General features: G+C 49.1%; 6 protein-coding genes across 6 annotated transcripts; 4 read left to right on the forward strand and 2 right to left on the reverse strand.

Annotated features, from left to right (window-relative positions):
• Window positions 1–5,347: 5,347 nt before the first annotated feature.
• On the forward strand, window positions 5,348–8,484 carry FOBCDRAFT_27615 (fungal-specific transcription factor domain-containing protein). Its single transcript, XM_031179823.3, has 2 exons — window positions 5,348–6,161; window positions 6,215–8,484. The coding sequence occupies exons 1-2, from the start codon at window positions 5,444–5,446 to the stop codon at window positions 8,410–8,412; spliced, it is 2,916 nt and encodes a 971-aa protein (XP_031045710.2). The 5' UTR covers window positions 5,348–5,443; the 3' UTR covers window positions 8,413–8,484.
• Window positions 8,485–8,917: 433 nt separating this feature from the next.
• FOBCDRAFT_272220 (uncharacterized protein) lies at window positions 8,918–9,182 on the reverse strand (the record flags this gene model as incomplete). Its single annotated transcript, XM_031179821.2, has 2 exons — window positions 8,918–9,116; window positions 9,175–9,182. The coding sequence occupies 2 exons, from the start codon at window positions 9,180–9,182 to the stop codon at window positions 8,918–8,920; spliced, it is 207 nt and encodes a 68-aa protein (XP_031045708.2).
• A 436-nt stretch (window positions 9,183–9,618) lies between these two features.
• Window positions 9,619–10,897, forward strand: FOBCDRAFT_291288 (uncharacterized protein; the record flags this gene model as incomplete). The annotated part of the gene is made up of 1 exon (XM_031179822.3): window positions 9,619–10,897. One exon carries the CDS (start codon window positions 9,619–9,621, stop codon window positions 10,843–10,845), a length of 1,227 nt encoding a protein of 408 aa, XP_031045709.2. The 3' UTR covers window positions 10,846–10,897.
• A 5,264-nt stretch (window positions 10,898–16,161) lies between these two features.
• On the forward strand, window positions 16,162–19,564 carry FOBCDRAFT_291294 (uncharacterized protein). Its single transcript, XM_031179819.3, has 3 exons — window positions 16,162–16,279; window positions 16,379–17,205; window positions 17,261–19,564. The coding sequence occupies exons 1-3, from the start codon at window positions 16,272–16,274 to the stop codon at window positions 19,492–19,494; spliced, it is 3,069 nt and encodes a 1,022-aa protein (XP_031045706.3). The 5' UTR covers window positions 16,162–16,271; the 3' UTR covers window positions 19,495–19,564.
• Window positions 19,565–20,297: 733 nt separating this feature from the next.
• FOBCDRAFT_291296 (uncharacterized protein) lies at window positions 20,298–23,011 on the forward strand (the record flags this gene model as incomplete). The annotated part of the gene is made up of 3 exons (XM_031179817.3): window positions 20,298–20,823; window positions 20,894–22,664; window positions 22,718–23,011. 3 exons carry the CDS (start codon window positions 20,298–20,300, stop codon window positions 22,761–22,763), a joined length of 2,343 nt encoding a protein of 780 aa, XP_031045704.2. The 3' UTR covers window positions 22,764–23,011.
• A 148-nt stretch (window positions 23,012–23,159) lies between these two features.
• Window positions 23,160–27,813, reverse strand: FOBCDRAFT_133137 (tyrosyl-DNA phosphodiesterase-domain-containing protein; the record flags this gene model as incomplete). The annotated part of the gene is made up of 9 exons (XM_059607899.1): window positions 23,160–23,191; window positions 23,302–23,384; window positions 23,436–23,764; window positions 23,816–24,600; window positions 24,658–25,365; window positions 25,847–25,973; window positions 26,357–26,553; window positions 26,605–27,376; window positions 27,463–27,813. The coding sequence occupies 9 exons, from the start codon at window positions 27,811–27,813 to the stop codon at window positions 23,160–23,162; spliced, it is 3,384 nt and encodes a 1,127-aa protein (XP_059467061.1).
• Between the last annotated feature and the right edge of the window lie 49 nt (window positions 27,814–27,862).

The following is a 27,862-nucleotide window of genomic DNA, read 5'->3' on the forward strand; positions in this document are numbered from 1 at the left end:
TGTGGTGCATTGAAGCTTTGAGTGTGTGTGTACGTCTGAGTGTGAGTGTACGTGAGATGTGCTTGGCTGGCTTGAATCACACTCAAGGAGATAATATCGGCGATCCCAAACAGCCATGTCAATCAAGTTGCTAGCCCCTGTATTCACTAAGCTGCGCGATTGTTTCGAAAGTGAAGCTCAATCATCAGAGATTGTCTCCATTCCTTCTTCAAATGCCCGAAGCATTGGGAATCCTGGCCGTGCATGTCAGCGACTAAGAATCTATCGGGTATCCCAATGAAGTAGTTCCGATATCTGAACAGGGATTTTCCATCAAGGTGTGCCTCTTCCGGACTTAAGCTGAGAGAGGCGAGCATTAACTTATCCATTCCCTACCAGATTAAGCCCCCTTTAGCGACCTTTGCATAGGCCCGTGATGACATCTTAACATTGCTGCCGACGACACCCGCTTTAACCTGATTAATAACCACGGGAATAAATGCCCAAACCGTTTTATGATTTGGTATTGACTATTTGTCAACTATCAGCTGCAGTGTAGCAGTGCCTCGTCAGCCTGTACACTCTTAGCATTTTTCTCAAGAGGAGGCTGAACTGTTATCAATAGTCTGATGTTAGAGCACAGTTAATTCTTGAACACAAAATAAAGTGTTGAGCCTCCAGTAATAACGTTAGACCAGGAGTTGAGCAGAGTGGAGTACACGATACTGTTCTCGGACAGCAAAGCCCAGAACGGGGGCATGTGTGATATTTCGAGTCGGTGAAGTTTCGGGAAAAAAAAGTGAGAAAGAAAATGGACGTCATCACCAGTCATGACAGCGAGGGATAAGCGTTCTGTGAGACAAGGCCGTGCCCAGTACTGTTTAGGAGTCTGGAGTGATAACTGGCCCTGCAACGAGTTTGATAAGAATTGCGCAATAATTGCCAATAATTCTTGCACTTTCAACACGACAATGATTTTATGTATCAACGAGATTGATAACAGGAAAGGTATGTGACCCTTTTGACAACGATCTGGCAGTCGCGTTTTCCACAATGCTCCGGCCTTGACACATGTCTGGCATCCGCACCCATTCATTGCCTAAAGCGCGACGCCACCGAGGCAAGGGTAGGGTAGCTCTCAACCTCAGGGACATGGGCTCAAGATTCCTCCAAACCTCAACGAGCTAGCGTAACAGCACAGTCGTTCTCTCTTGTTGTTTCCCGGGAATGATGCCTGCTTGTCTCTCGGTGTTCCCGCTCCCTATGGTCTTCTCCAAGGTTCCTTCTTTGTTTCGAATTGGATGGTCATCGTCCGATCACGGAAAGGACTCGGGTTTCTAGGCAGCCAGATTTGGCGGCCGAGTGCCCGACTCCGAGAGGTGAGCCAGAAATGCTATGTTAACAAAGTCCTCGTGACGGACGATATGTTGTCGCATTGTTGCTGTTAAGCTAATAGCTACAAGATGCGAGGGTTCTTGATAGGCGAGCGTCAGCGGCTCAAAAGACGATGTTTTCTCCAACTATGGAGTCCGCCTCCTCACGGGAAGGACTCCACCATAACCTTCTGGAGCCAGAATCGAAGCCTTCAACTTCCCACCCTCGTCCTTCAGCAGATGCAATGGCGGGAAGATGAGGGGTTTTCAAGGGACCCTGCTCCACTGAGATCTGCTTTGGTGGGAACACCCGCTATGCTTGCGGGAGCCATTGAACGGTTGGCGTCGACAACAAGATGAGGGACCCTGGAACAACGTCTCGAGACGATGCTGTGTTAGCATTGGGTGCTGGTCAATGTGATTATAGGCGTGCCTGCATTTCCGGGACAGCTGAGTGCGTGACCAAGAAGTTCCTCTGGGCCGATGTCCGGCTTTGATTAAACCCAGGCGACTCTCCGATAGCGTTTCCTTTTTCCACGGACCATTGTCTCCAACGTCCCAGGAGTACCTTGTACTCTCGGCGAATTTTGCTTGCCTTCCTTTCCTTTTGTCCCCACCTTACTTTTTCTATTCTCTTGGTACGCCTCATCAGGACTGCAATAACCGCCAGGTCATCAAAAGTTGATTCTGTCATGCTCAAAACTTTGACTGAGTGATGCATTAGTCAAGTGATCACCGTGGTATGGACATTGCTCGTTCACTCACACAACTGAGCGGATCGAGCACTATGTTCGCATTCTGAGCAATGTCGTGTCAGCCTTGATTCAAGACCCTTGAATCAACAGGCTGGGGCTCGTTTTCGCTTGACTCGTGGATCCTGCATATCATCTTGGAAAACCGGCCTCTTCGAGTCACGAGCCGAATGTTGACCCATTTAGGCATATGGCTGGCCTCTAACCAGTTAGCTGGCCTAGGAAATTGTTGTCAAGTGTGTTTCGTAGTATGAGGCGGTATGTCGGAAAGCAGTATTACTAACTGAACGGAGTTGTTCATGCTTGTTGCCAAGACCCGACATGGCCAGCGTTATCAAGCTGCACGCGACAGGCATGCCTGTGATGGTCGTATTCTTTGTCACTGGGTTTTATCATGTTCATAACATGACCATGGCAAACCAACCATTGGTTATTGACCGATATGTCATTAAAATGAAAGAAGCAATTCGTCGTCCGGGTAATTGTGAGACAAAGGAAAATCTGGCATTGAGATCTGGACGTATTCAATAAACAGCAGTCTGACTTGTCTCAGCTTTCTAAGGGCGATTTCATCTTGACACTGGTTAGAGCAATATTAGGCAGTCGAGAAAAGCTATTCGTGAACACTAGCTCTGTACCGTTCGGACTAGCCTCTACAGTTGTTCACAAGATCAGGCAAAAAACGCAGGGAAAATCGTTAAAATGAGAAACGCTGCATGATCTGGTCGAGGAATCCCGGTGCGAACTCGGTGTCCGAGTCGTGTATGAGGTAATGCGGTGAGAGGACTTGAATTTGGTGTGAAGCATCGTGACCTTGGGTGTGCAGCGAGGCCGGCTACGACACCGGGAATCGAAAGACTAGTGTCAGGTATCGTGTACAAGGGACACACAAGCGCGTTATGCTTGCCAGGTAGCAAAACAATGCGTACCTGTTACGACATCACCCAACCTCCAGCATTCCCTGCAGACGCCCCCACCCCTGCGAGCAACTTGCCTTTTCAACCTATCGTGTGTACAGTATCGACCGTGCGAATCTGTGAACACAGGGCCGTTTGTGAAGTTGTTCGACGCGTCGTGCATCATCCTGGATGTGATTTTTGATAGCAGTGTTTCCCTGTCTGTGTTCAGGATCGCAAGATGAGAAGGATCGTTGCAAGTGCCGTCAGAACCCTGGACATTCAAAACAACGTAAAGGCGAAACTTGGTGTAAGAGAGATGTCAGTTCAGTGTCGCTGATGATGATGATGATATGGCAACTCAGTGGTTGTTACCAGACCTTTTATCATATGAGGCAAACTTTCAAGACAGTCTCTTAGTAGCTGATTGATTACAGCGATGTCGGACGGTGAGGCCGGTAGACTTGCGCCAACGGTGCCGGGCAATGCTTCAGTTACCTCGGCGCTGAGAGGTCTCTCGATAGCTGGGTGTTTCTCTTACAGGAGGAAGGTACCTGATGAGCGAGGGTTTGCATGTCGTAGACGCCTCGTCTGCCGCACTTTGTTCAAAAGTCCCGAATCAGTTTGGCGCTTTTATTCGTACGATACTGCACAGTAGATCGCACTCAGGAAGTGTGTCTAGTAGAGACGGCACGCAAAGTTTTTTCTTTCCTTTTCTTTCCCTACTTGACGGCTGGCAAGCTGAATGATGCCCTCTTGGACTTAATTGGAGTCTTGCACTTCTAATATCATTGCTGATGATTTAAACTGACACTGTTCGTTCCTATAGTCTATTCCAAGAACCTGTGGATACGACGAGGGTACCTTGCTTAGACTTGACATGGCAGCAAGTCGGTAAGTGACGAGTAAGTATCCGTCCGTAGATTTCACCGCAAACTGCCAGCGAAATGAATTACCTTAGCTAAGGTATTGAGCGAGCCCCGAATCTGGCGGCTTAGAGCGGCAATGGCATGGCACCTGCGCTAACATCCAAGTTGGACAGGCCAGAAATATCGCCGTAGACCCGATTTGATTCAGATTGAAGAAGGATGAGGGGCGTGTGAAGAGTAAAACGAAAAAAATTCGAACCATCCAAGCTAGAAAAGGAACAAATTTGACACTGCAAACAGTTGGCGGCCAGTATTGAAGCGTCTTCCTTGCTTGGCGCCGGCCTCGGTAACAGGTACTTCCGTCTTTACTCCGGTTACTGCTCCTGCTCTATCTTTTTCCGCCTGTAACTGGTAGGCACGTTACCGCAGCCGCGCTCTCACTGCCCTGATCTCAGTGTTCCCAGGCGAGAGCAAGTAGGAGGTACCTCGGGGTTTTCAGTATCTTCCTGCCTCCCGTAGGTCGTTGTTCCCTCGTCTCTCATCTTTCCTCGTTCTCTCGTTCTCCCGAAAATTTTTCCCTCACACAACTCACATACCATCATCGACTCTTCTTTGGACTCTTTAGATTTCGTGCATCTTCAAATACATTGCCAAAAACAATCACCTCAATTGTCGTGATATCTTGAAGTCGATTTGCGCGTCTGGCGCCTGTCCCCAATCAAACACGACCGCGACCCGCGACCTTTCCTCCAGATCCCAGCCGCCAGCTATTCAGATTGTGGTTCCTTTGCTTCGCTGGGCCCACTTCCCTTGACAACATTATCCACTTCCCACATCTCTTGCTGGATCTTTACTTGCAACTGGGTTGAGAATTTGCGACCACGCGAGTACCGGCTTTATCTTACAATACATACTGTGCGTGCCGGCCAAGGCATTTTTACTAACGGTTCCGCGACTGGCAACTTTTCCTCCCTTCACTTCAGCTGCTGCTGTTGCTTTCCTTCGCCTTCGACCGCTCCTCGTGATTGCGTACTAAGCAAGACCGAAAAATTTACTTTAGTGCTGCTTCTGCATCGCTTTTTAATCCACACCCGCACCAACCCACTTCTTTTTTCTCTCCTTCACTCGCCTCTTCTTTTCACACCCACCCACTCTGAACCCACTCAACGTTACCCACCTTTTCAAAAACTGCCCTGACAGCTCGACCGTCTAGAGAGGAGACCGTGAGAAGAAAAAAAAAAATAGTACTTAAAAAGGTTCGGGACCCAGTTCTCCACTCTGTGCACCCTCTCCAAACCACTACCTTCAAAGAGGGACCTGCCACGAGCCTCATCCTCCACCATCCGGGAACATCTTCTGCGGAGCTCCACAAGGCATTGCATTTGATATTGCTTTGCTTTCTCAAGTTTTGCAAACCTCCTAGACCCCTCCTCTTTCTTCCTTTCTCCGCAAATCCTCGACTTGGACTTGTCATCCACCAAGGTCCATTGTACCCCGGGCAACTTTTTTTTTTGCGTCGCGGTATTCTCAACACCACGACGATTGTCACGAGCTTCGCGTCTACCAAGAGTAGCATGGACGGTCCTCACTACCCCTCCAATGGTATAAACACGACTTCTTCTGGTCAGACTTATCCTTCACCAACCGCGATTTCTCCCAACCAACTTCAAACCGGCTCTCCTCTCCCTCAGACTCTGCCACCGCTGCAGCCTCCAACCTCGGCCATGCAGAACATGTACGGAAGCCACCCTCATACGCCGCGAACCCCAGGCACCCCGAACACGCCTGGGTCGGCCTCCAACATGCCTAGCTACCAGCAGCAGACATCGCAGCCCGCGAACCGTGCTGGTATTTACTCAATGGCCCAGAACCAATACCCTCCTCCCCAGGCCTATGGCACCTCTGCCATGATGCCCCAGGCGACCACTGCCGCGTCTCACCCACAGCCTATCGCGCCTGCTCCTGCTGGTGGTCGCGGTCCTCCTGTGCTGCGTCCTATGCCTCCTGGAGGCATCATGTCTCAACCTGGTGTTTCGTCGCCTTACGGTCCTGGTTCTCTTATGCAGCCCACTGCGGTGATGCCAGAGGGCGAACCTCCTACTCACGTTGTTGGCTCTCAGGGACGACGCGGAATCCTGCCCAGTGCTCCTGGACGGCCTGCTGCCCCAGCCGCTGGTACTGGCGCCAAGAACACCGTGATTCCTGTCAAGGACGCAGATGGCAAATTCCCTTGCCCTCACTGCACAAAGACTTACCTCCATGCCAAGCATCTTAAGCGCCACCTTCTGCGACGTGAGTAGAACGGCTTGTTGACACTGACAGATTTTACTGACATTCTTTTTCAGACACCGGTGATCGCCCTTACATGTGTGTTCTTTGCCGCGATACCTTCTCTCGAAGTGATATCCTGAAGCGTCATTTCCAAAAGTGCTCTATCCGCCGTGGCAACCCCACTGGAGCTAGTCACTTGTCGCACCCTCAGGCTCACGTTAAGAAGAACCAGCAGCAGGCTCAGAAGGCCGCCGGCCTCGCCCACGAGGGTGATCTCAACCACCTCAATGGCTTGAGCAACCTGCCCGCAGACAACATGGTCCACCCATTTGGCATGGTCCCAGTCTCGGATGGCATGAACAACATGGCCCAGGATCAGAGCCAACTCTCTCGATCCAGCTCGCTTGGTCGTCTCGACAACGGTAACAACGCTGACAGACGGAACATGAACGGTCAGGTCATGGGTGCTTCGCAGCCCTATGGCGCTGACCCCAACATGAACCAGCAGCAGATGACTGGCTACAGCATGCCTCCCGCTCAGAACGGACTGCCCATGTACGGCGGCTCCAACACAAACCCTCCATCTGGCCTTGATTGGTCTCAGATGTTCCAGGCTGGTGCGCATCAAACCTACGTCAACACATCTTTCAATCCTAATCTTGGACAGACTCAGAGCGGAATCAAACCCGAACCTAATGCCGGGCCCGGAACGACAGGCGCCAGCGCCAGCGACACCCTTTTGTCGAATATGGGAATGCAATCTCACCAAACCTCATACAATCTTCTTTCTGATCAGATCCTTAATTTCTTCTATCCTCCTAATCAAGCCATCGATCCCTCTAACGCGGGGATGAATCTCTACTTCTCGCCTGACAACGTCAAGGACTTCTTGGACAAGTACACTCATTTCCACATCCACATGCCTTTCATTCATGTCGCGACGTTTAAGGTCATGGAGGCGTATACTGGCTTACTTGCAGGCATGTGTTGCATCGGCGCCTGTTACTCAGACAATGTCACCCCGTCTAATGTTCGCGAAATGATGGATTTTCTTGTCGTCGCACTTCAACGCGACTGCAAGATGATGTCTAATGCTGAACCTTTGACAGGGCAACCGAGTCACGCATCTCGGGCTGATATTGAAGAGCTTCAGGCTGTCTTGCTAACATGTATATTATTACTCTGGAATGGAAACCCTCAACAGAGAGAGCGGGCTCGACAGATCTACCCTTCTCTTGCAGCCAACGCCAGGCGACTGAATCTCTTCCAGTCATCACGGGACCCTGCTTCTCTGTCACCCCTTCACCAAATCGATTTTGACCGGAACACTTTTGATTTGCAGCAATGGAACTGGGATACTTGGGTTGATCAAGAGCGTCGGAATCGTCTAATGTTTGGCGTCTTTTTAATGGACGTCGCCATGGGACTTTACTTCAACTCTCAACCCTTGTTCGATGTTATGGAATTTCATCTACCTTTGCCTTGCGACGACACAGCTTGGGATGCGGACAATGCCGGGGACTGTGCTTCTGCGCTTGGCCTCAACGGCGATGTTGCCGCTCGCGATAAGAATCCTTATGGCACTCAGCGACCAAAGCAGCCTGAGATGGACTGGGCTCTCAAAGCTCTTCTGCACCCCTCGTATCAGATACAACCTGGAAGCACCAACCTTTATGGAAAGTTTGTTCTCATCCATGGCATATTAGCTCTGATTCGGCGGGCTCAGATTGACGGCAATGCGGCTCAGCTGTCCAAATTTGGAACGCCTCCTCCCAATGATTGGATGACTCCAGCCGGCCACAATAGTGGACGGGGTACTCCTGTGGAGGGGGCGGCTGCCAACGTTGACCCACAAAGTCTGCAGGCACTTGTTATCGCTCTGAGCAAGTTCAAGAATAATTGGGATGCGGATATGGCCAACCAGTTCCCGCCAACATTGCCGGGATCTAGCAATCCTCGGCGGCACGGGTTCTCGCGAGATGGCATCCATTTCTATTGGCTTTCCAATTACCTGCTCAAGCACACGCAAGCGGCGGACTTACGGTTGTCGCCGGATGCCCGCTTTGTCCAAATTATCCAATTATTGAAGTCAGTGAAGTCGTGGGTGATGTCAGATGGCGCGAGCAGAGGAGAAGAATTAGGATCTGTTGGAGAGATTGATGATCAGTATGGAGCAATGGATCTCACATTAGAGATGGCAAAATTATTCAAACCACTTCCGCAAGTGGTGGAAGACGCTGGCACTGCGTCTGTCAAGACGGAGCTTGACTAAGGGACGGCAGTATGAATTTCTTACAGAACCAAAAAAAAGTACTATAGGGGCGGGGGCTGCATCTGGAGGCGTTGCGCTGCATTCTGCTTTGTTTTCTTCATTTTCTTTGTTTCCTGGGTCACTGGGTTTCACCAATGTGATGGTCATCTCAAGGTAGACCGGATTGGCCTCACACATCCATGGTTGGCATCGTTGTGCAATGCATTTGTCGAGAATAGACGGGAAGAGGAGTTGTAACTGCATATTAGACTTTGATCAAGATAGAAAGGGAGGTCTAACCGGTTGACGGTCAACCGGTAGACCATCATGACTTGATGGCTTGGAGCAGGTTAATGATGTTTGCCTATATTTCTACTTGTGCCCCGTTGTGAAGTATTATGTGTTTGTTTCTGATGTAATGAGATCATTTCTTGACGCTGCTGCGCTTTGTTCGCTATCCTTTGCGAAACATTGCCCTTGGGAGACGTGTAGATATGGTTTATATATGTATTGCAAGCCTCTCAGTTCAGTTACCGTCTTTCTCGTTCTTGTCAACAGTGGTAATCTTTGGTGTGTATTTGTCCAGCTCAGCCTTGTCCTCTTCGGTCGGAGTCAAGCCAAGAGACTTCTCAAGTGGATCAGTCAACATGAGTCCTCCAGCACCCCAAGCGATGATTGCGATACCGACGCCGAGACGTGTCTTGGGTGAGAGGTTCTTGTAAGCCCTGGTTGTGTATGTAAGTCCTAGTGCTAGGGGCTACGGTTGAGGATGAGGCAACTTACTTGAGCATGATGGTTGATGTGATGGTGGGAGAATGTGAACGAGAATAGTCAGTCACATGACCTGCCTTTCCTTTGACAATGACTGGCATCAGCACATAAGCTCAACAGTTTCCTGGAGGAAGACTCATACTTGAGGCGTAAGAGAAGCGACGAGGCGTATCGCAGTGAATCGGCGGATGAGAACTGGGATGAAAATAGGCTGAGGTTGATGTTTGATGCGGGAAAGAATGTGATAGGTTTACCGTGGGGCGTGGCAGTAGCTCAGCTCCGAGGGTCAAGACAGGACAAAATTGAAGCTGAACTCTCTTCATATTCTTGACATGAACATACACAAACAGAGCCGACATTTGACTACTTGTGAAAGAGTGATAGAGCAAACTGTTGATATTCCATAAGACTACACAAAACAACACAACACCAAAGCTTACTCGGAGGAAACAAATCATGGAGCATTACGAGCCAGTAGCATCGTCATCGTCATCGCAGCCCCGCCTTACACATCTCCCATACGAGCTCATCAACAACATCGCCGTCTTTCTACCGAGACAAGATTTCAAAAACTTCAGACTTTCATGTCAAAGGATTGCAGAATGCACAAAAGTACTCCTTGCGTTACCCAATTTCGATGGCGTCCCGTGGAGGAAGGATGGTGAACGACTTAACCATCTTTCCCTTGTACCGAGCTGCGCAAGGCGCATTCACTCGGTCAAGTTCAACATGGCTCGCTTGGTTGAGGAAGAGGTCGAATACGCTACATCGCGAATCATCAACGCAGATGAACTGCATAGAGCCTGGGGCCCTTATCTTGAGACTCAAGATGTGTTCCTCGACCCAATCGAGCTGCCTCTTGACTTGGTAGTTCCAGCTATCATGAGGCTACCCAATCTTGATTCCGTGTGCTTGACTTGGACGCAGTGTCCTTGGCAAGATTATAGGGCAATTGACGATGTCTTTAACTCGGAAGAATCTATGGAATTAGCTGGTGACGAGATCCTAGAGTCACAGCAAGCCATCTTGGATGCCCTACTCAGACGCAACGTACCACTCAAGAGTCTAACAATCGAGCCCATAATGCATCCGGACCTGAAGTTACCATCCACGCTGGACCCAAGAGTATCAACAGCCTTCGGGTCGGTGACCCAGCTACACTTGCATCTGAAATACGACGTCATGTCCTTCAAGCCAGACCGCCTCGATTACTTCATCTCTTTGATGCCCAGCATCCGAGACCTAAAAGTCCACAACACTCCTGTCGAGTTCGAAGCCAGCGATGTTGACTTCTACATCACTAAAAGGCTTCCTCACCTTGAGAAGATCGACCTAAGCTGTTTACACATCAGCTTTGTGCACTTTGTCCGTCTAATTATCGAACACGGTTCAACACTAAAGGAAGTTGACCTGCAGAGTATATATGGATGGTGCGATCCTTTCAGTTCAATTGACATCGATTGGGATTTCATCTTTAAGCTTATGAGGGAGAAACTCGAGGTGTTGGACACGGTTCGAATCAATGGCAGGTTTAGTGACAACGTGGGCTGGTATCAGATCTTCTTTCGTAACGATGTGCCTGCTGTGGACACGATTGTTAGGATTATGGGAGAGAAGAGCGGAAGGCTTGAGAAGTATATACTGGACGGAGGGGAGTATCCGCAACCTTTGTGGAGGATCTAAGGGGTAACGTAACGTCCATGATCAAGGTTATTACTGGGTATGGGACAATGTTGGGGGGTTAATGAATTATGATGCTAAGGAACTTTTCTTTGGAGTTATATGATAATGAGGCGCGAAGTATCTGCACAAAGATATGATATGGAGCGAACATTAGGCCACTGCCCTTTTAAGGGAGATATTGGGAAGCATGTTATTACTAGCTTTGTCTACAGCAATTGTTAACAGTATGTGGTTTATTCTTTCCTTTTAAATCTCAAGTGACACAGCAGCAGCTTCTAAGCAGTAGATGTGAGTTGTGTTGACATCGAAGTTCTGGAGTAGGAAAATAGGGTTGTCTAGTTCACATAAGATGTAGTTGAACATGTCAGCATATGGCACAGAACCTATAAAGTCAAAATGTCAAACGTAATATAAGGATTGGGAATATTTATATATGACTCAAGAGTGTGAAGACTCAAGTTTCTCAGAGACGTCATCTTCAGGAGTCAACAGAGGCCTGCCTGTCATGAGGAGTTATGAACTGATAGTGTAATATAACCCAAAGGTATATCAACAAGAACAGCCCAATTTAAATCAAGTTGGGTTTGAACCTATTCATAGAAGAGCTTTATGGTTTCAGAAAAAGTGAACTTGTTACATCGTTCATGTTCACAATCGTGTTCCTCACATCTTTCTCAAGGATCAGCTCTATCAACTCTCCGAAGTCTTGAAGGCATGGTTAACATCCCGAGAAAATAACCTAGATACCTACATTCTGCAAGATATGGCTCCGAGACAAACACCAAGCCTCGAGAATATGTGAGACACGCCATCAAACGTTTCTGTCACATAATTCCTCCGAACTCCCAATGACATACCATGACGGAGGTATTGGAACACGACAATAGCCGTCAGAGGAAACACTTATCCTTTGTGTACTTCAGGGTCTTTTGTGGCAGTTGATTCAATCAGAGTGAGCATGGTATGTCAGCCATAGTATGACGGGTCTTAGACGTTGTATGTTTCCCAGACAGCTCTTAGAATATGAATGGCACGGCAAAGGCCTAAGGTATGTCATGCAATTTACTTTCTTTCCTTTTGCATACTTTCTAATGATATCTGTACAGAAGAAGCACGCTATGGAAGCAATAGATAGGGGTTTGATACGATGATGCTCGAGAAATCAAGACCAGTATCACGATGGCCGCTCAAACCTTCACAATGGCATTAAATAAAAGTTTATTCCGTGCTAAAACCAGAGGAATGTGTATAGCACGTCATTCGACTGTAAGAAAATTCTGGTGAAGAGAAATCGCAACATTCTTCAAGGCATGAATCAACGGCTGCAGCAATCCCCGAGACATCAAGAGAAGAGCTGAGAGACAAGTAGAAGCCGTTTCCGCGCCTCTTGACCAAATACTGTTGAAGGCTTGGCTGAACTTGAAGTCAAGTGGCAACTGAAGGGAGAGCACAAGACCCTGGAGCCGGAGGGGATGAGATGAATGAATGAATGATTATGATTGCTTTTTGGTAGATTTTGTCTCAAACTTGCAAACTTATCTCAAAGCATCCGATCTAATGTCGGCCGCGCACCCGCGGTTTTGACGCATCGAGTTTCGCTGGGCACTAAAGCATGTCACTTCCATTTCTCATCACGATAATATGAGCTGATGGTTAATGCTCTCTGCAACTAGAAACGGTCGTGACTATCTGTGCATGCAGCAGCAGCTAATATCGGCCGCAGTCGTAAGCCGGTGACAAAAGCCATTCTCGGTACTGTAAGCCTTGTTTCAGAAACATTCCCCTTTGAGGCGGCACGAGGGTTCCTGGAATGACAGGGCGAGGACTAGAATTCTAGGGAGAGAAAGAGCGAGAGTTGGAAAGGTAATGCAAATGCGAGGCGGGTTACACGTGGTTTGTGATGCTTGCATGGAGCATCGACTATGAGACCATCATGAAGCTTGGGACAGCTCTTGTCCATTCCAAGAAGACCACACTAAGTGAATGCAACTGTTGAAGGAGCACTATGGCCCAAAAGACAGAAGCGAGCTGTCAACTCTGACTGGCTGTTGGCCTATATCAGACTAATCAAGTAATAAACCATTTATTATTATGCACGAGATAAATGAGGACGCTACTAGCAAGCCCCATCCCCCAGAGAACGACGACCGATGAGCAGCAGGGAAAAAAAAAAGAAATTATAATGCATGTCTAGCATAACTAGAACATGCAGCAGTGCATCCTTTCAATATGACCAAGGAAATTAATATGTGGCGTTGTAAGGATACCAGAGAAACATACAGTTTTACTGTAACTTCGTCTCGAGTTTCCAGGGACTTGTGTGTCACCCCTTGAAACACATGTCAAATGGAGCTTTGATTTATTAAAGGAAAAAAGACTCATTGAACCTAATCAAGGGGGATCCCAGCGTCAAATGCGGAAACTAAATGTTTTCTGTGTTAATCTGATATGGAGCAATCCCTGCAATTATCAAAACCCTTGACCCGCAGGTTAATCTATCAAGATACCTTATGCTCACATAACCCGGATATTACGTTCCCTTTGTTTCGAGCAAATTGCTAACTATAGTGTTTCCTTTGACAAGTGTCTTGGGTTGTTAAATTAATATTCTCTCCCGCCCTGAGGAGGGCTGCGAATCTCGTGCTGGAATGCAAACGAAGATTCAAGGATATGCCAGCTTAAACGCCTTAGTCTTGTACCGGAAGATTTGTTCCCGTTTGCACGTCATGGCTTGCGTATGCCAGACATGATCAAGTGCAGGTACAGGGAGAGATATAATCTTATCTGTAACTGTTTACAGAAGTCTAATGTTAAGAAAGTTAAGGTACAGTGGGAAACGGATGGGATAGAGTGACATCCCGGCGGCGGAAGACCGTTAGATTTGAAAAAGTCCCTAGCTAGTCTAGCTCTAGCCTTGCTCGACCCGCTTTTGCCATGCGCCGCTGTAGCTCTACTTTTTGCTTGTAGCGTTTTGGTGTGGTTGATCATGATCAAAGACTATCTCATCTTGACTCGCTAGACCTCGACAATCTGGGGAGAGAGAACTAACAGGAAGAAATTTCACTGAAGATCATTAGTCTTTAATTGAGTTTTGGACACGTTAACGGTGCAAGAGTGCCTATTAGCTGTTGGAGCTTCTGCACATTCCTGAGTCAGGTCCAGTGCAGTACTGTATTAGTGCTAGACGTTTAGAGTTTTTCTTTTTCTCTTGGTGTTTCCTTTTTATTGTATCCAATTCTGATACGACTGTGTTTTGCATATAATGACAAACCATAGTTATTGGCTGGCTGCATGACTATTCTTCTGATATGTGACGGTTGCAAGTCCACTAACCGTGGTTTCGGCCATAGATTGTGAGCAGAAGCAATGTCCCCAACCGAGGACAATGATGAGACACTATTGGAATGCAGCTATTGCCCCCGATCGTGAATTTCGACTATCATATCTCAGGATTGGTCTGCTCGTGGGCAGGGGTCGCGTGGCGTATAGGCAGAGACAAGACAAGATGAGGCAGACCAAAAGAAAAAGGGCAAAGAATAGACGCAGCCAGAGGACGATGTATGGGAATTCGCCTGCTCCCGCACAAAGCGCATCTTGTTGGTGGAATCCATATACAACGAGGGAGTATAGATGCGGAATGTAAAAAATTATGTATCTGCGTGTGTGTATGCATTTACGACAAAACGAAAACCCTTGAAGTCGTCTCTCTCCCTCTCCCTCACTTCGTTCTTGATGTTGAGGGTTCTGTGATTTCTTCTCATCTTACAAAGTTCAACCTCTTCTTGCTTTGCTCCAACGATCTCGATCTCTTCATTGAGCATTTTTTTCTTTGTCTTTGCTTGTGCTGTTTTTTTCGTGATTTGATTTGCTGTCTTTTGCAAAGCGTGTTCGGACCTATACACAACCTGTCTGGTATAGGTGGTAAGGGAGGACGAAAGAGAGAGAGAGGACAGACAGTAACCGGGCGATGAGAGGAACCGTTTGGAGCACAAGTAGAACGTTGCTCAAACAGGTACGATATTTCTCGTCTCTTTTTATTACTCTTTCTTTGGTTTATTCGTTCATTCATATCACGATATGGCCTTCAACTCTTGACTTTGATGGCTCGAGTCAAGTGACGATCAACATCAAGAGATGCAATGATACTGCTACATCGCGGACCCATAGCGATATTGAGCATCCAATCCGAGATCTGCTGTACCTTTTCGGGACCAGCTGAATAGTCTGGGATGGTGCTTGTTCCAGCATCGTAACACACGCATACACACACTTCTCGCCCACGGGGATGCACTGCACTGAATACACCAAGTACACACAGGCACACACACCAATATGCAAGCATGTGCAGGGTCACCCGCAACATGAGCTTGACCGGGACTGGACTGGGATTGAGCTGACGAGATGTTTGCTGCCGCAGTAACTAAACTGTGCTGTACCTTGCCGAGTACCAGCCTCAACAAGCGAAACATATCAGAATTCCTCATGACGGCGGCGCGAAAGAAGAAGCTGAGTATCAGCGGCATTGCAGGAAGCAACAAGGAGAACATGAAGGGCAATGGAAGAAGTAATGGAGCAGGAGGAGGATGGAGTTTTGGACGATGGGGCTCTACAAAGACAGCTTCAACAAACACCACGAGCAACTCGGTCAGTACCTTTCTTTACTTTTCTTTTACTGTACTTGTCTCGTCTTTTCTCTCTTGTTTTCCCCTCCACCAAAATCCAAATCCATTCACATGTGCTTCACACCCACTCGCTTCACTTCCCGACCCCCCTCATCGACGCCTTGCCTTACTCAGGGCAGCCCAGCGTAAAAGTGAATGGCAGTAGCTGCACCTTGTCAAAGTTGGGTTTAGGGGCGTTACCCAAGTCCCTTAAAGTTTTAAGAGATTCCGTCATCAGACCAGAGGGCCCCCCTGAGCCTTGAGCGGGAGCAGCAAAAAAAAAAAAAAGATGATCAGTAGAAGAGTGGGAAGAAGTGAGTTTGAAAAAAGTCAATTGCAGCGATGGAAAAGCAATCGGTAAAATTCAATCCAATGAGGAAACGGTATATCATGACACAGCACATCAATTACAAACCCCAACAACCATTCTACTCTCTTCAGCTGTGCCCATCTCCTCACACTGTCGAGCCATATCCTGGAATCCTTCTGCCACCCTCAATTTTGTCCCCCCTTCTTGATCGAGTCTCATCTTGACCCGGGGAGGCTTGTTCAAAGGCGGATCATCCCATCCCCATCGCATCCCTCTCGCCCATTCTTCATTCTTCCCTTTCCATTTCCTTGCTTGCCCCTGCACGGATCCTTGCAAAAACGCAAAAAACCGAGCAGGCCGCAGCTAAAAGGTAGCCTAGCCTAGCCCGGTCCTGTCCCAATGGCTCAGTGGCCCACGTCACCCACCCGCTTGCGCTGACAGGTCACCTCACTCTAATGGCCCTGTAAGCTTTACAGCTAACATCGTGATTCCAGGGGACCACTTGTTCCATTTCAGTGCCTTCTGGTTCTGCAGCTGGAGGCGCTACTGCTGCAAACGCTAGCAATAGTTTAGCCAGTCCAAGTCCAAGTCAATGCCCGACCACCAGCACAAGCACAAGCACCCACCAGGACCGCCAGGACCAGGACCAGGACCAGCGCGGACACTACTTTCGATCCCACCTTCATCAACACGCCAGTTCGGCTTCGGCGCCGTCTCATTCTCATTCTCACTCCCATTCTCACGCTTCAGTTGTCGCCGCTTACAATTCGGCTCTCAAGCGACCGCTCGTCACTGTTCATCCTCTCTCCGACTCCAATTCCGTCTCCTCCGTCTCCTCCTCCTCGACTACAGCATCATCTACACCAACATCATCTTACGGCTCACCCACTACCACCGCAACAACAACCCCGGTCTCGTCTCCTGCCTCGTCTGTCGCATCTCCAACTCCAAGATCGACATCAACATTCGCTACTCCCGTATCTGTACCGACCAAACCCCCAAAGAGATCCGTCCACTTCCGCTCCGGCACGACAATCATCTCTAGCAGTAACAATAACAGCACCGCGCCTTGTATTCCCGTCCTCTCTGTCGTGCCCCCGCCTGGCCAAGACGGCGGCGACGGAGAGGCAAGACGGCCCGCCATGCAGCGAGTTTCTTCCTTTCTCCCCTCGTGGGACAAGAGGTCGTCGGGAGGTTCTAGAGCTGGCCTCTTTGGCTGGTCCTCCAACCGTTCCAGCACCTCGATATCCGTCGCAAACTCCAATGCATTGTCCAGGTTAAATACTGCGGCCGCTAATGCCAGTGGCCGAGTACAACGGGAGGCTTTCTGGCCTGCGACTCTGGATCTCGAATGCGAAAAGGCTGCCCGCATCCTCAAGTCATTCTGCAGTATGCTTGTCTCACTTTTCTTGTCAGCCTCATTTTTGCTAACATGATTACACAGCGGATGGATATCTCGTGCCATTGGAAGAAGAAGAAGACGCACAATCGACGACAAGCGAACCACGCTCTCCAAAACGAGTCACCAAGAAAATCCCCAAGCGCATCATCCAGAATGCAGCCGGAATCGCCATCTTTACGTGCATGCGCAGCGGTCTGTACATGACAGGCTCCGGCGGCTCCGGTATTCTCATAGCACGAAAGTCAGACGGTACCTGGTCACCCCCATCAGGAATCATGTTACATACGCCCACCCTCAGCTTTATTATTGGCGTCGATGTTTACGATTGCGTTCTCGTTATTAACAACCTTGCCGCCCTCGAATCAATCACAAAGCCTCGTGTCACCCTAGGCGAAGACGTCGGACTAACTAGTGGCCCCCTGGTATCGCTTGACTCAGATGAGTCGCACATAAAATGGAAGGACCTAGGAAATACCGTTTTGACATACCTGAAAGCGCGGGGTCAAAACCAGGTCGTCAACTTGAATGGGTGTATCCTGGCCGAGCGAGGGAACGAGAATGAGCGATTCTATGCCAACCAAGTAACACAGATGGACATTCTGGCTGGTAACGTCTCTCGCCAAGTAGAGGAGGTTGGGCCGCTCTCAGAGGTTATCAAGATGGCAGAAGGTAGGACAGACTACGATGCCTCTGTGATAAGCAAAATCGCTGCGGAATGTGCGCCAGGAGATGCCATGATCGCGACACCCAAATCTTCAACACCAGCCTCACCTCGAACTGCATTTGGAATTCCCAATGTCGATGATCCCGATCCCTTTGGTGTGTTGGCCCTCGAGATGGCTGGTTTGGAAATCCGAGAGGCAGGATCAAGACTGCGACCTACCAGCAGCCAATTTGACTTCAACCCCGCGCCTACAAGCCCAGCATTCTCAAAGTTCAACAGGCAAAGTATAGATACCTTTGTCTCGAGGAGTAATCGAAACAGTTACATGTCCTCAAGAACGGTGAAGAGTCAAATGACGGATGCTGGAACACAGACCGATGTTGGCACAACACCCGAGACAACGCCAAGCCCAGGTCAAAGCGAAGATGGTTTTGACAGGTCTACCCGCACGCAAATTCCCGAGGTCACGGAAGAAGAGGAGGAAGTTGATTACACAAAGGTCGATCTGACTCCTATAAGACATTTGAGCGGAGCCCATACTCCTCTCAGTGCGACCAGCCACAGCAGCACAACAGCTGTGGAACAAGACACCCTCAAAGTCGAGCCCAGGGATGACACTGACAAGGCCTCGAGCAACTATGACAGCGACAAGGACGACAAGAGCAGCCGAAAGACCGACAATGAGGGTGACTCTGAAAGCGAGGTGGAGGAAGATGAGGAGGAGGAACCCGTGGTGTTCGAGGTGGCTGCTGTCCAGCCGGCAAGAACCCAGGCTGTTGCATCCCGTATGATTCACGCCAAGGGTAATATGGTTACCATCGGCAAGAGAATTCCTCCCCCACTGCCCATGAGGAGCCCTGCTAGGACCTCGCGATCCAGTAAGAGCGAGATCGGCGATGTTTCAAACCTCCGAAGCCCTTTGCGAAAGGAGGCTTTCAGCGAGGAAGATCTTGCATCTGAGGATGAGCAGACCAAGTCTGACTCTTCACCTTATCTCAGGCCCCAGGAGTTCAAGGTTGAGAAGGTCAGGGTTGAGGCCAAGAAGGCTGACGAGCCCAAGCCTGAGGAGCCTAAGATTGATGAGCCTAAGGTCGAAGCGCCCAAGACTGTCGAGAACAAGGCCCAAGATGACACGTTTTCCGAATCTGAGGTCGAGTTCTTCCCAGCCGAAGAGGCGAAGACGGACATTGCCAAGACCGAGGAGCCTCAAGCAAAGCAGCCTAATACTGAGCCCATCAAGATTGAGGAGCCAGAGGAGGAGGATGCAACTGAATTCAAAGTTGAGACCAAGGATGCCCAGACATCACCTACACTTCCCCAGACTGAGCGGCCCGAAAGCCCCGTGACACCCGAGAAGAAGCACACATCATCTATCTACACTGGAGTTACTGATGACCGATGGAGTGTCGATGGATCAACACTTACAACACCTACATCTGACCGACCTTTCTCAGTCATTGACGACGTGACTGAAGATGTGACACCACGGAAACCATCAAAAGAGGCTGAATCAACGAAAGAGGCTGAGCCAACAGAGTTGAACCAAAAGCATGAAGACTTGAAGAAGATTACACCGAACGAGACAACCCCCAACACGATCACGGTTGTATAATTGAGGACGACGATGGTTCTACATCAGTAGATGGGATATGGCGCACAACCTGCACTTTTCATGGGTAATCACTGGGGCGGCTTTTTTGAGAGAAGTTTCTTTTTTGCGCATTCTTGTCAATACTTTGGTGAAAATGTACGTTATGATGGGTTCCTTGTGTGTTCAGTGGTCGATTTGTGACCCCTGATGGCGTTTGTTGGTTTGGTCATAACCACTTTGTCAGTTCTCTCGAGCAGCGCATAGCTTATACCAGCTCGAGAAGCAAACTGATGAGAAGAGGAATGGGTATTGGTCGATGTACTGGATGTGTCATGGGATGGGAAGGATGAGACGAGATGAGACGAGACGAGTAAGACTTGAACATATGGATAAAAAGGAAAGGATCCTTGAAGAAAGCAAGTGATCCGTGTACCTGGAGTTAGTTGTGGTTTCTTCGAGGCCTGGCCTGGCATAGTCTAGAGGTCAGACTATGATAAAGTATTATTCCTAATGCCATTGAATAGATACAGTATGAACTGACTTTATTGTTCCCCATGCTTGATTGTGAATGAATAAATAAATGAATGGATGAATGAATGAATATAGTGTCTGAGGTGAATAGTCTATAGTTCTTTGGCTGGCACTGCACTGCACTGGCAGCATTGACGGTGGCAGCAACAATAGCTCAATTGTTTGCTCACACTGCTTCCAAGTATTTAAAAGTACATCAGAGATAGAAATTTACAACCCACCAAGTTTGAGTCTCATTTTGGCCTCTTGATACTATTTAGAGCTCGTTCTGAGCAAGTTTTGAGTCTGTCATGATGGCCTATAGAACACCAACCAAGCAACGAGACAAGGGTGGTCACGTGCACCACAGCGCTCAAGATGCTGCGACACCAGCCACACCCACGCCTGTCGCGTCCTCATCCCGGTACCAGCTCCGGGCGCGCAAACCTCGAGAAGCCTCGCCAACACCAACGCGACGAAACAACGGCTCAGTAACGCCATCACCACATAAATACCACAACCACTATAACTACCAGTACAGCAGCCTCGATCTCAGTGCAAGTGCGAGGAAGCGAAACCGCACAATGTCAAGCACGGCTGGCAAATGGCGCGAGGAGCAGGTCCTCATCATCTGCCCTGGCAGTAGAACCACTATGGCTCAGCTGGGTTGCAGTGAATTGACTCCTCCTGCTCGGCGCATGCCTACCAGGATGTTTAAGGAGGGCGATCAGTGGGCGCCTTATCACAAGACGAAGCGCACGACTATTGTGAATGGCGCTGAGGAAGAGGAATGGTTGGAGGATGTTGACGAGGACGAGGGAGCCGTGTATCCCATTGAAGGTATATACAGCCATTGAAAGGCGTGCTAAAGAAAACCAAGGGACTCAATGCTAATTGCGCATCTTTGTAGCTGGCCGCATCGTCAACATGAGTGCACTCCTCGCTTTTCTCGATCATGTCCACGGCTTGCTTACAACTACATACCACAACACTCCCATCATGCTCATGGCTTCACCACAATGGACACGACCCGACTGCGAGACAATTGCCCGATACGTCTTTGAGAATACGAGAACACCTGCGCTATGTATAATCCACAGCGGAATCGCTACGCAGTATGGTCTGAAGTGGCCCAATATGACTGTGGTGGATATTGGCTACCAAAAGGTCGACGTTACAGCAATTCACGATGGACGAGTTGTAAACCATATGGATGTCAGCGCATCTGATGCCGATGGTGAAATTAGCGGAGGTGAAGTTTTCACAAAGAGCTTGCTCAAGTTGCTAGAAAACAAGGGTTTCAACCATGATATGGCGGAGCAGCTCAAGAAGAGCAACATTTGCGAAGTCCTCCCCTACGTTGCTACCGAGGAGGAATTGATGCAACTTCCCACGGAGAACACTGCAGGCGCAACAGGTGGTCAACCAGCTTCTGCCGCTGCAGAGGCTGCTACGAAAGCCCCTGAAGCGCCGAAACCCACAGACAATGGAGATGCTGATGAGAGCAATGGCAATCCAGAGGATGATGGAGTTCTAGACGTCGCAGCCATCGTTACTAGCGGGCAGACAAAGGAATTCCTCGCCAAGAAGGAGAAGGAGAAGGAGAAAGAAAAGGGCAAGGGAGGCCGAAAGAAGGGCGAGAAGGAGGCCGAGGGCGCCGCTAAGGCTGCACGTCTACCGAACTCCAAGAGGACTCACAACACCTTCTTCTACGAGGAAATCATTCAGGAAGAGGTTCCCCCACCACCCAAGGAGAAGGAAACTGTAGAGACCGCTGCGGTCACTGCCAATGGTAACGGCACAACAGAAGCTCCCAAGCCTGAGGGCGAGACCAACGGAGCTCAACCTCAAGGCGACAACACCGCTGCGCCTGCGACAGAGACAGAGACAGAGACACATGCGACGGAAGCGCCTAAGCCAGAACAAACTCAAGAGCCAGCGCAGTCGATAGAACCCAAGCCTGATGCTGAGCCAAAGCCTGACGCTCAACCCACCACCGAGACCCCGGAGAAGCGACCAAAGCGCATTCGTCGAGATGTCGAAGTTGGTCTTGAGCGCTTCACTTTCGCTCAACGTCGTGAGATCGATCGCATTGTCAACGCCATCTATCGCACTGTCCAGGGCATCGATGACATGTACATGCGACCTCCATGCTGGGACAACCTTGTCTTCGTTGGCAACGGTGCTCGTCTCCGCGGTCTTCGCGAGAACATTCTCCAGACCCTCAACGCCCGTCATCTCGTCTCCCCATCCACCGCCACAATGTTCACCTCAGAGCTGCCCTCTAACATGGCCACGCCCACTGGAACCGGCGCTCAAACCCCCACTGGCTCCTTCACAGGCGCACCTCACCAGCTTTCCTCAAGCGGCGTGAATCCCCTCCTCCAAGCCGCTACCACGGCTGCAGCTGCTGGCACCGCTAACAACATGGTCGGCACGCCGCAGCCAGCTTCTGAGGCTGGAGGACCCACGACTCATCATTTCCACAGCCAGACTCCCACGAGCATCAAGACGGCTACTCTGCCGAACTACTTGAGCGAGTGGACAAAGAATGGCTTCGAGGAGTCTATGTTCCTTGGTGCTCAGGTCGCTGCTCGTATTGCGTTTTGCCTACACTCCAACATGGATGCCCAGACCATTGAGGCCCAAAGGCTTATGAGTTTGAGCAGAGTTGATTATAAGTAAGTTCCCTGCCATCCGTAACCTCTCTAAGCTTTTTACTAACGTGTCAAAGCGAACTTGGTCCCAAGGGTATTCGAACACATTCTATGCTAGGCTAGAATCGCACAACGAGCTGATAATTTTATGTCATTATACGGGTTTCTCGTTCACGTGGTCTCAGCACAGACTTTCAAATCGTGGACTTGAAAGAGGAGTTTTTAAAGGGGCCAGCGAAATGGTAAAAGGAAGACGCAAAATGAGTCAAGACTTGAAAATGAGTGGAGGGGAGCGGGTATAGCAGGGCATAGCAGAAATGAGATAATACCATAGATTCGAACATGCCTTGTATGATTATACACAATCAGTCACTCAATTAAAAGCTTTCCATGAATCGAACTTGCTACAGTTGAGTACACCAGGCATGGATATATTCAACTGTGGCTAAAACATCACATTAATATTTCATTGTTTGCGACGGTTCCAATTAAAGCATCAACACAACCCCCATATAATCGTCAGCATTTGTCGTCAACTATTCCTCCTTTTCCTATCACCACAAGTCATAACCACTGCATAATTCCACAGTACTTGCTTTGACTCCAAAAATGTAAGACGATCCAAGATCAATAAGAAATATCAAGGGCATACGCCACTAACCAGCAGCGTTTCGAAGTGCTGCTTCCTCGGCAGCTTTGTGCCAGTCGGTTCGGAGTAGGTAGATGTACTCAATCGATGCGACGCTTTCATACAGTTAGAAACATTGCTTCCAGTACGAGGACAATTCAACTTACGACATAGTTCCAACTGTGACACCGAGCCATAGACCGCTCAACTTCCAATCAAGGCCAAAGGCCAGGGCGAGCGAGCACGGAAGAGAGAGGGCGTAATATGCGATAATGTTGGCAGGGCCTCCAATCGACTGTTTTCCAATACCTCGGAGCAGTCCATGAGCACCTGCTGCAAGACCATCAAAGACTTGCATAACCGACACGATCGGCATGACTGCTGCAACAAGATCAATAACATCGTCGTCCTTGGTGAACAACAGCGGTAGCTGATAGCGCATGGTTGTGTAAATAGTCAGGTTGAACATTCCAATGATACAAGCAGCAACAAAAGCCTGGACCTCATTAGTCGGACAATATCAATATTGGTTTAACCATAAACTTACCACGACACCAGTCATCTTGGCAGGTTCAACAAGGCCAGCACCAATCAAGTTGGCAATACGAGTTGAGGCAGCAATCGACATAGGGAATGGAATCTCGTATGAAAGTGTTGTGATGGTTGTCACCACACTCTGAGCAGCAAGATACTCGGGCCCAAATCGACTGGAGAGGAGCGTGAGGATCTCGAATGCCAGCCACTCTGCCTCGACCATGATCATACCCGGCAGAGCAAGTCGAATCATGATCCACCAGTTGCTGAGAGCCCGTCGACTAAAACCACCCCAGCATTGTCGTCCATCCACGAAGCGGACATACAAGAAAAGAAATATGGGGAGAAGGTTGTTACTGATGGCCACAGCTGTAGGGGCTCCAATGAAACCCCATTGCAACTTCCAAACCAAGAGCCAACTGAGGAAGACGTTGAAGGGTGCAACAATCAGGAGAACATAAGTCGTAGCGCGGAAGAGACCTTGAGCTTGAGTAAATCGCTTACCACCCTCGAACAGGATGAATCCCGGAATGCTGAAGATCATGACCCTGAGATACATGCCAGCAAGCTTTGCCGATTCGGGTTCTGGGACAATGGCTCTAATGATACCTTCGGAAAACCACCACAGAACAGCGACAGGGAAACCGAGCACGAACAAGAAACAAGTCATTCGCTGAAACTGAAGCCCAACAAGGTGCTTATGGCCAGATCCATATGCTTGCGCGCATAGAGTGTCAAGAGATGTAGCAAGGCCCTGAAAAGGCGCCAGACAAGTAATAGCGGCGGTCATATTGGCCACTGATCAAGTTAGTCTCGGATTGCAGTTATTTCGCGAATATCCAGCTTCAGACTTACATGAAACAGCACCAAGTTCGAGCTTGCCAATACGCCCAACAGCAAAGATACTGGTGACATTAATGGAGTATTGCAACAAAAAGGTGACGATGAGTGGTGCGGAATAGGTCATGATGGTCTTGGCCTCTCGCTGCCAAGTGGTCTTGATTCGATGCTCAGCAACAGCGTGCTCCCACGTATCGTTGAGGTGTTCGGGTAAAACACCATCATCACGGGAACCCAAGAGAGGATCTGTTTCGCTGGGAGGCTGCACAGTTACAGCAGGCGTCTCCTCGTCATCCCGCGCAATCTTTGTACTAAAAAGACGACGATAGATGCGAGTAAAAAGCCCATGCTCCTGTCGATATCCGTGCTTGGGGGGAAGAACATGGTTGTCTCGCAGTAAGCTACGCTCAGCATTACGAGACTGTTTCCTCTCTAGAGCTGTCAGGCCTGGCTCATCATACGTCTGAGGGTTCATAATTGGCCGCGAGCCTCCAAAAGCAACACCGCTGGGTCGCCTATACATGATGGGGTCGCCCTGAAGGTCCGACACAGAGACATCGTCGTCAATCGCATTGTCTTCGAACTCGTCATCCGAACATGCCGCAAGATCTGCAGCCAGAGCAGCCTCAGCTAGAGGCGAGCCCACACGCCATGAAGATGATAGCGCAGGATGTGCGCCAGCACCACGAGGAGTGCCATAGGGCGAGACTCCAGCTCCCCGTCCTATTGGATCCATGTCAACTCACAGTCGCCTCAGCTGGAATCTTTTCTTCAGGCAGATGAAAATTCAGACGATAAATTCTGCAAGGATCACACGAAAGAGACTTCTTCAAAGTGCAACAAGGGACGCCACTGAGTCAAATGGTGGAGTAGGAAAAAGTTGAGTGATACAAGGTAGTCAAGTGAGTTCAATTGTGCTGTCAACCCAATGCATTGAGATCAATGCGCAGATCGCAATCGTGAAGAGAGAGAAAGAGAGAGGAACAGAGAGGAACAAAACTAGATAAGAATATGAGGAGGCTGTATAGATATGTCGTTGTAGTCAAATCACTAGGCCCGATTGAAAAGAGGCAATAAAGCCGATTTTGCTGTTAGTCTGACTTTGCCATTCGAGCTAGCGTTAACTCAGACCCGCCTTGCCACAGCAAAAGGGCGCCATCGAATTGCCGTAAAGGCGGCTGACCCTGACTTGGTGGAGTCTTACCACTTCTGGTCAAAGACACGCATCTTTCGATTCGCAATGTCGTGATAGGCGCATTGTATCTCAGCCTCTCTTTGACATGATGCGGGGGTGGATCGTCAAGAAGGGTTGTGGTTCGTGATGCCCAGATCTGGGATCATGGTTAACGGCGTATCCCGAGCTTGCATGGGTGAGGCTTTGAGTTATAGTTCGTCCCGTTGCAGATATCTCGTCTAAGTCGATTGGCCCAAATCCTTGGCCAAGCCTATCGGCAGCCTTATCATGACTCCGATATCATGAACTCCATCATTAAATCCAAGTCTGACCCGCCCAGTCAGGCTCTGGATGGGACATTGACGCAACCCATGGTATCTCCTCGCTTGCGTAACGTTGTAGTGGAGTGTTGTACGGCATTCGCAACCCAACTATCGATTTGCATCCATCCTTTTCGCCTGTACTTGGTGTATTTTCCGGCATGTCGGTCTTGAAAGTGCCTACCATGATTGAGTCTTGTTCTATCAATTCTGGCCATACCAAGACACCAATCTCCCATGATGCAATACGCATTTCGCCTGTTGGTCTGGCTGCTTCGCCCCAAGCTTGTTTTGAAATATTAGCTGACGTCAAAAGACCCCAGTCTATAGACGATTTGTTTGACCGAATGTACGTCTTGATATGCGGTGCTGCCCTTTTGCGGCCACTATCTCGCAAAGGGGTGTCTTCGGGAAGTTCTGTGAACCATTAGGCAAAAAGTCCAAGGACTGCGTAGAGGTTAGACTCACTAGCACCACGGGGTGAGTCATTGGCCCAATGATGGAAAATTGGGCGAAGGTACTCCAATTGTTTTGCCTGCTGTGATGACTGGATCTTGGTATGTATGGAACCCCCTGACGCATATCCGTCTAAGGATCGCCGGATCTCATCAGCTGTAGGAAAGACAACCTTAAACCTGGGCCGGCCAAGGCCTGGGTTTTTAGAACGAGTCAAAGGCTCAAAAAGAGTCTTTTGTAGCCAATCATCCTTTGCACCCAGAGTAGCAATAGAAGAAACTTGTACAACAATATCTGAGTCACCGTGATCTTGGCATGGTACATGTTGCAGACACCTTTTCAGAGCCGCCCAGCCCCAGGAAGTTTCCGACATATCCCGGGCGTCGTGCTTTCCCGGTACACTCGCAACTAGTGCAGCTTTGATACTTGCGAAGTCATAATGTGTAAGCTTATCGGTTAGTGGTTTGCAGATGATCTTACGCCTGTCATAGGCCTTCAAGTAGTTGAGAAGATCGATTTTGAAGCGTTGTCCGCTTCCAACAGGATGATCTTCTGGTGAAGCTTGAAAGTTCTGTGCACCTGATAGTTTAGGGAGTAAAGGTGATTTCCAGACGCCGTTGGACATGTTGGTCCAGTCCTTGGGGATCATGTTAGCAGTATGGATGATGACTTGAGCAGTGTCATCATGTCTGAACAGAATCATCATTTTGGAATGGTGTGTCCCGAACATTTCTGGCATTGGTGCAATATGGGTTTTGATGTTGTCAAATTCAGAAGCTGCGTTCTATAAAAGAGTTAGTAAGTGAAGACATACCACTCTAACTTTTTAATAGAATCTTCAGTTTCAAGGCCTAACCACATTCTACTTACCTCCAACGCTATCCTATTCGCATCTTCACGCTTCCAGAAGCCGTGCACTAGGTGCACCTTGACGAGGTGGCGTGTGTCGGGGTCAAAGGAGTTCATGAGAAACGGGATATCGTGTAGGAAATTGAACTCCCAACACTCTGAAATGAGAGGATCGCTGAGGAGGTCCTTAAGAGTCACGGCATCTTGGTTGTCACCCTCTGGGAGATCACGGATCCAAGTCAATTGCCACGGGGACTTCACAACAGTTGATTTTCTGTCCCTCTTTTTAGGGGGGCTTATAGAACGCTGCAGTGACTCTGGTGTTTGGGCATCAGGCTCCTCCATTCGCTGGCGTTTGACCGGACGATTCATTGTGGTAGTTTGGTGGTAGGGTCTTGCTGAAGGAACCTGTGGATGCTGG

This window comes from Fusarium oxysporum, chromosome IV (genome assembly GCF_013085055.1).
Source record: "Fusarium oxysporum Fo47 chromosome IV, complete sequence".
NCBI lineage: Eukaryota > Fungi > Ascomycota > Sordariomycetes > Hypocreales > Nectriaceae > Fusarium > Fusarium oxysporum.

What these genes read in the sequence shown, in the direction of transcription:
- FOBCDRAFT_27615 (XM_031179823.3), top strand. Translation starts at nt 5,444, where the DNA reads ATGGACGGTCCTCACTACCCCTCCAATGGTATAAACACGACTTCTTCT. An exon ending in TAAGCGCCACCTTCTGCGAC is followed by an intron (nt 6,162 to 6,214) that starts GTGAGTAGAACG and finishes ATTCTTTTTCAG; the next exon opens with ACACCGGTGATCGCCCTTAC.
- FOBCDRAFT_291294 (XM_031179819.3), top strand. An exon ending in CATCCTCAAGTCATTCTGCA is followed by an intron (nt 17,206 to 17,260) that starts GTATGCTTGTCT and finishes ATGATTACACAG; the next exon opens with CGGATGGATATCTCGTGCCA.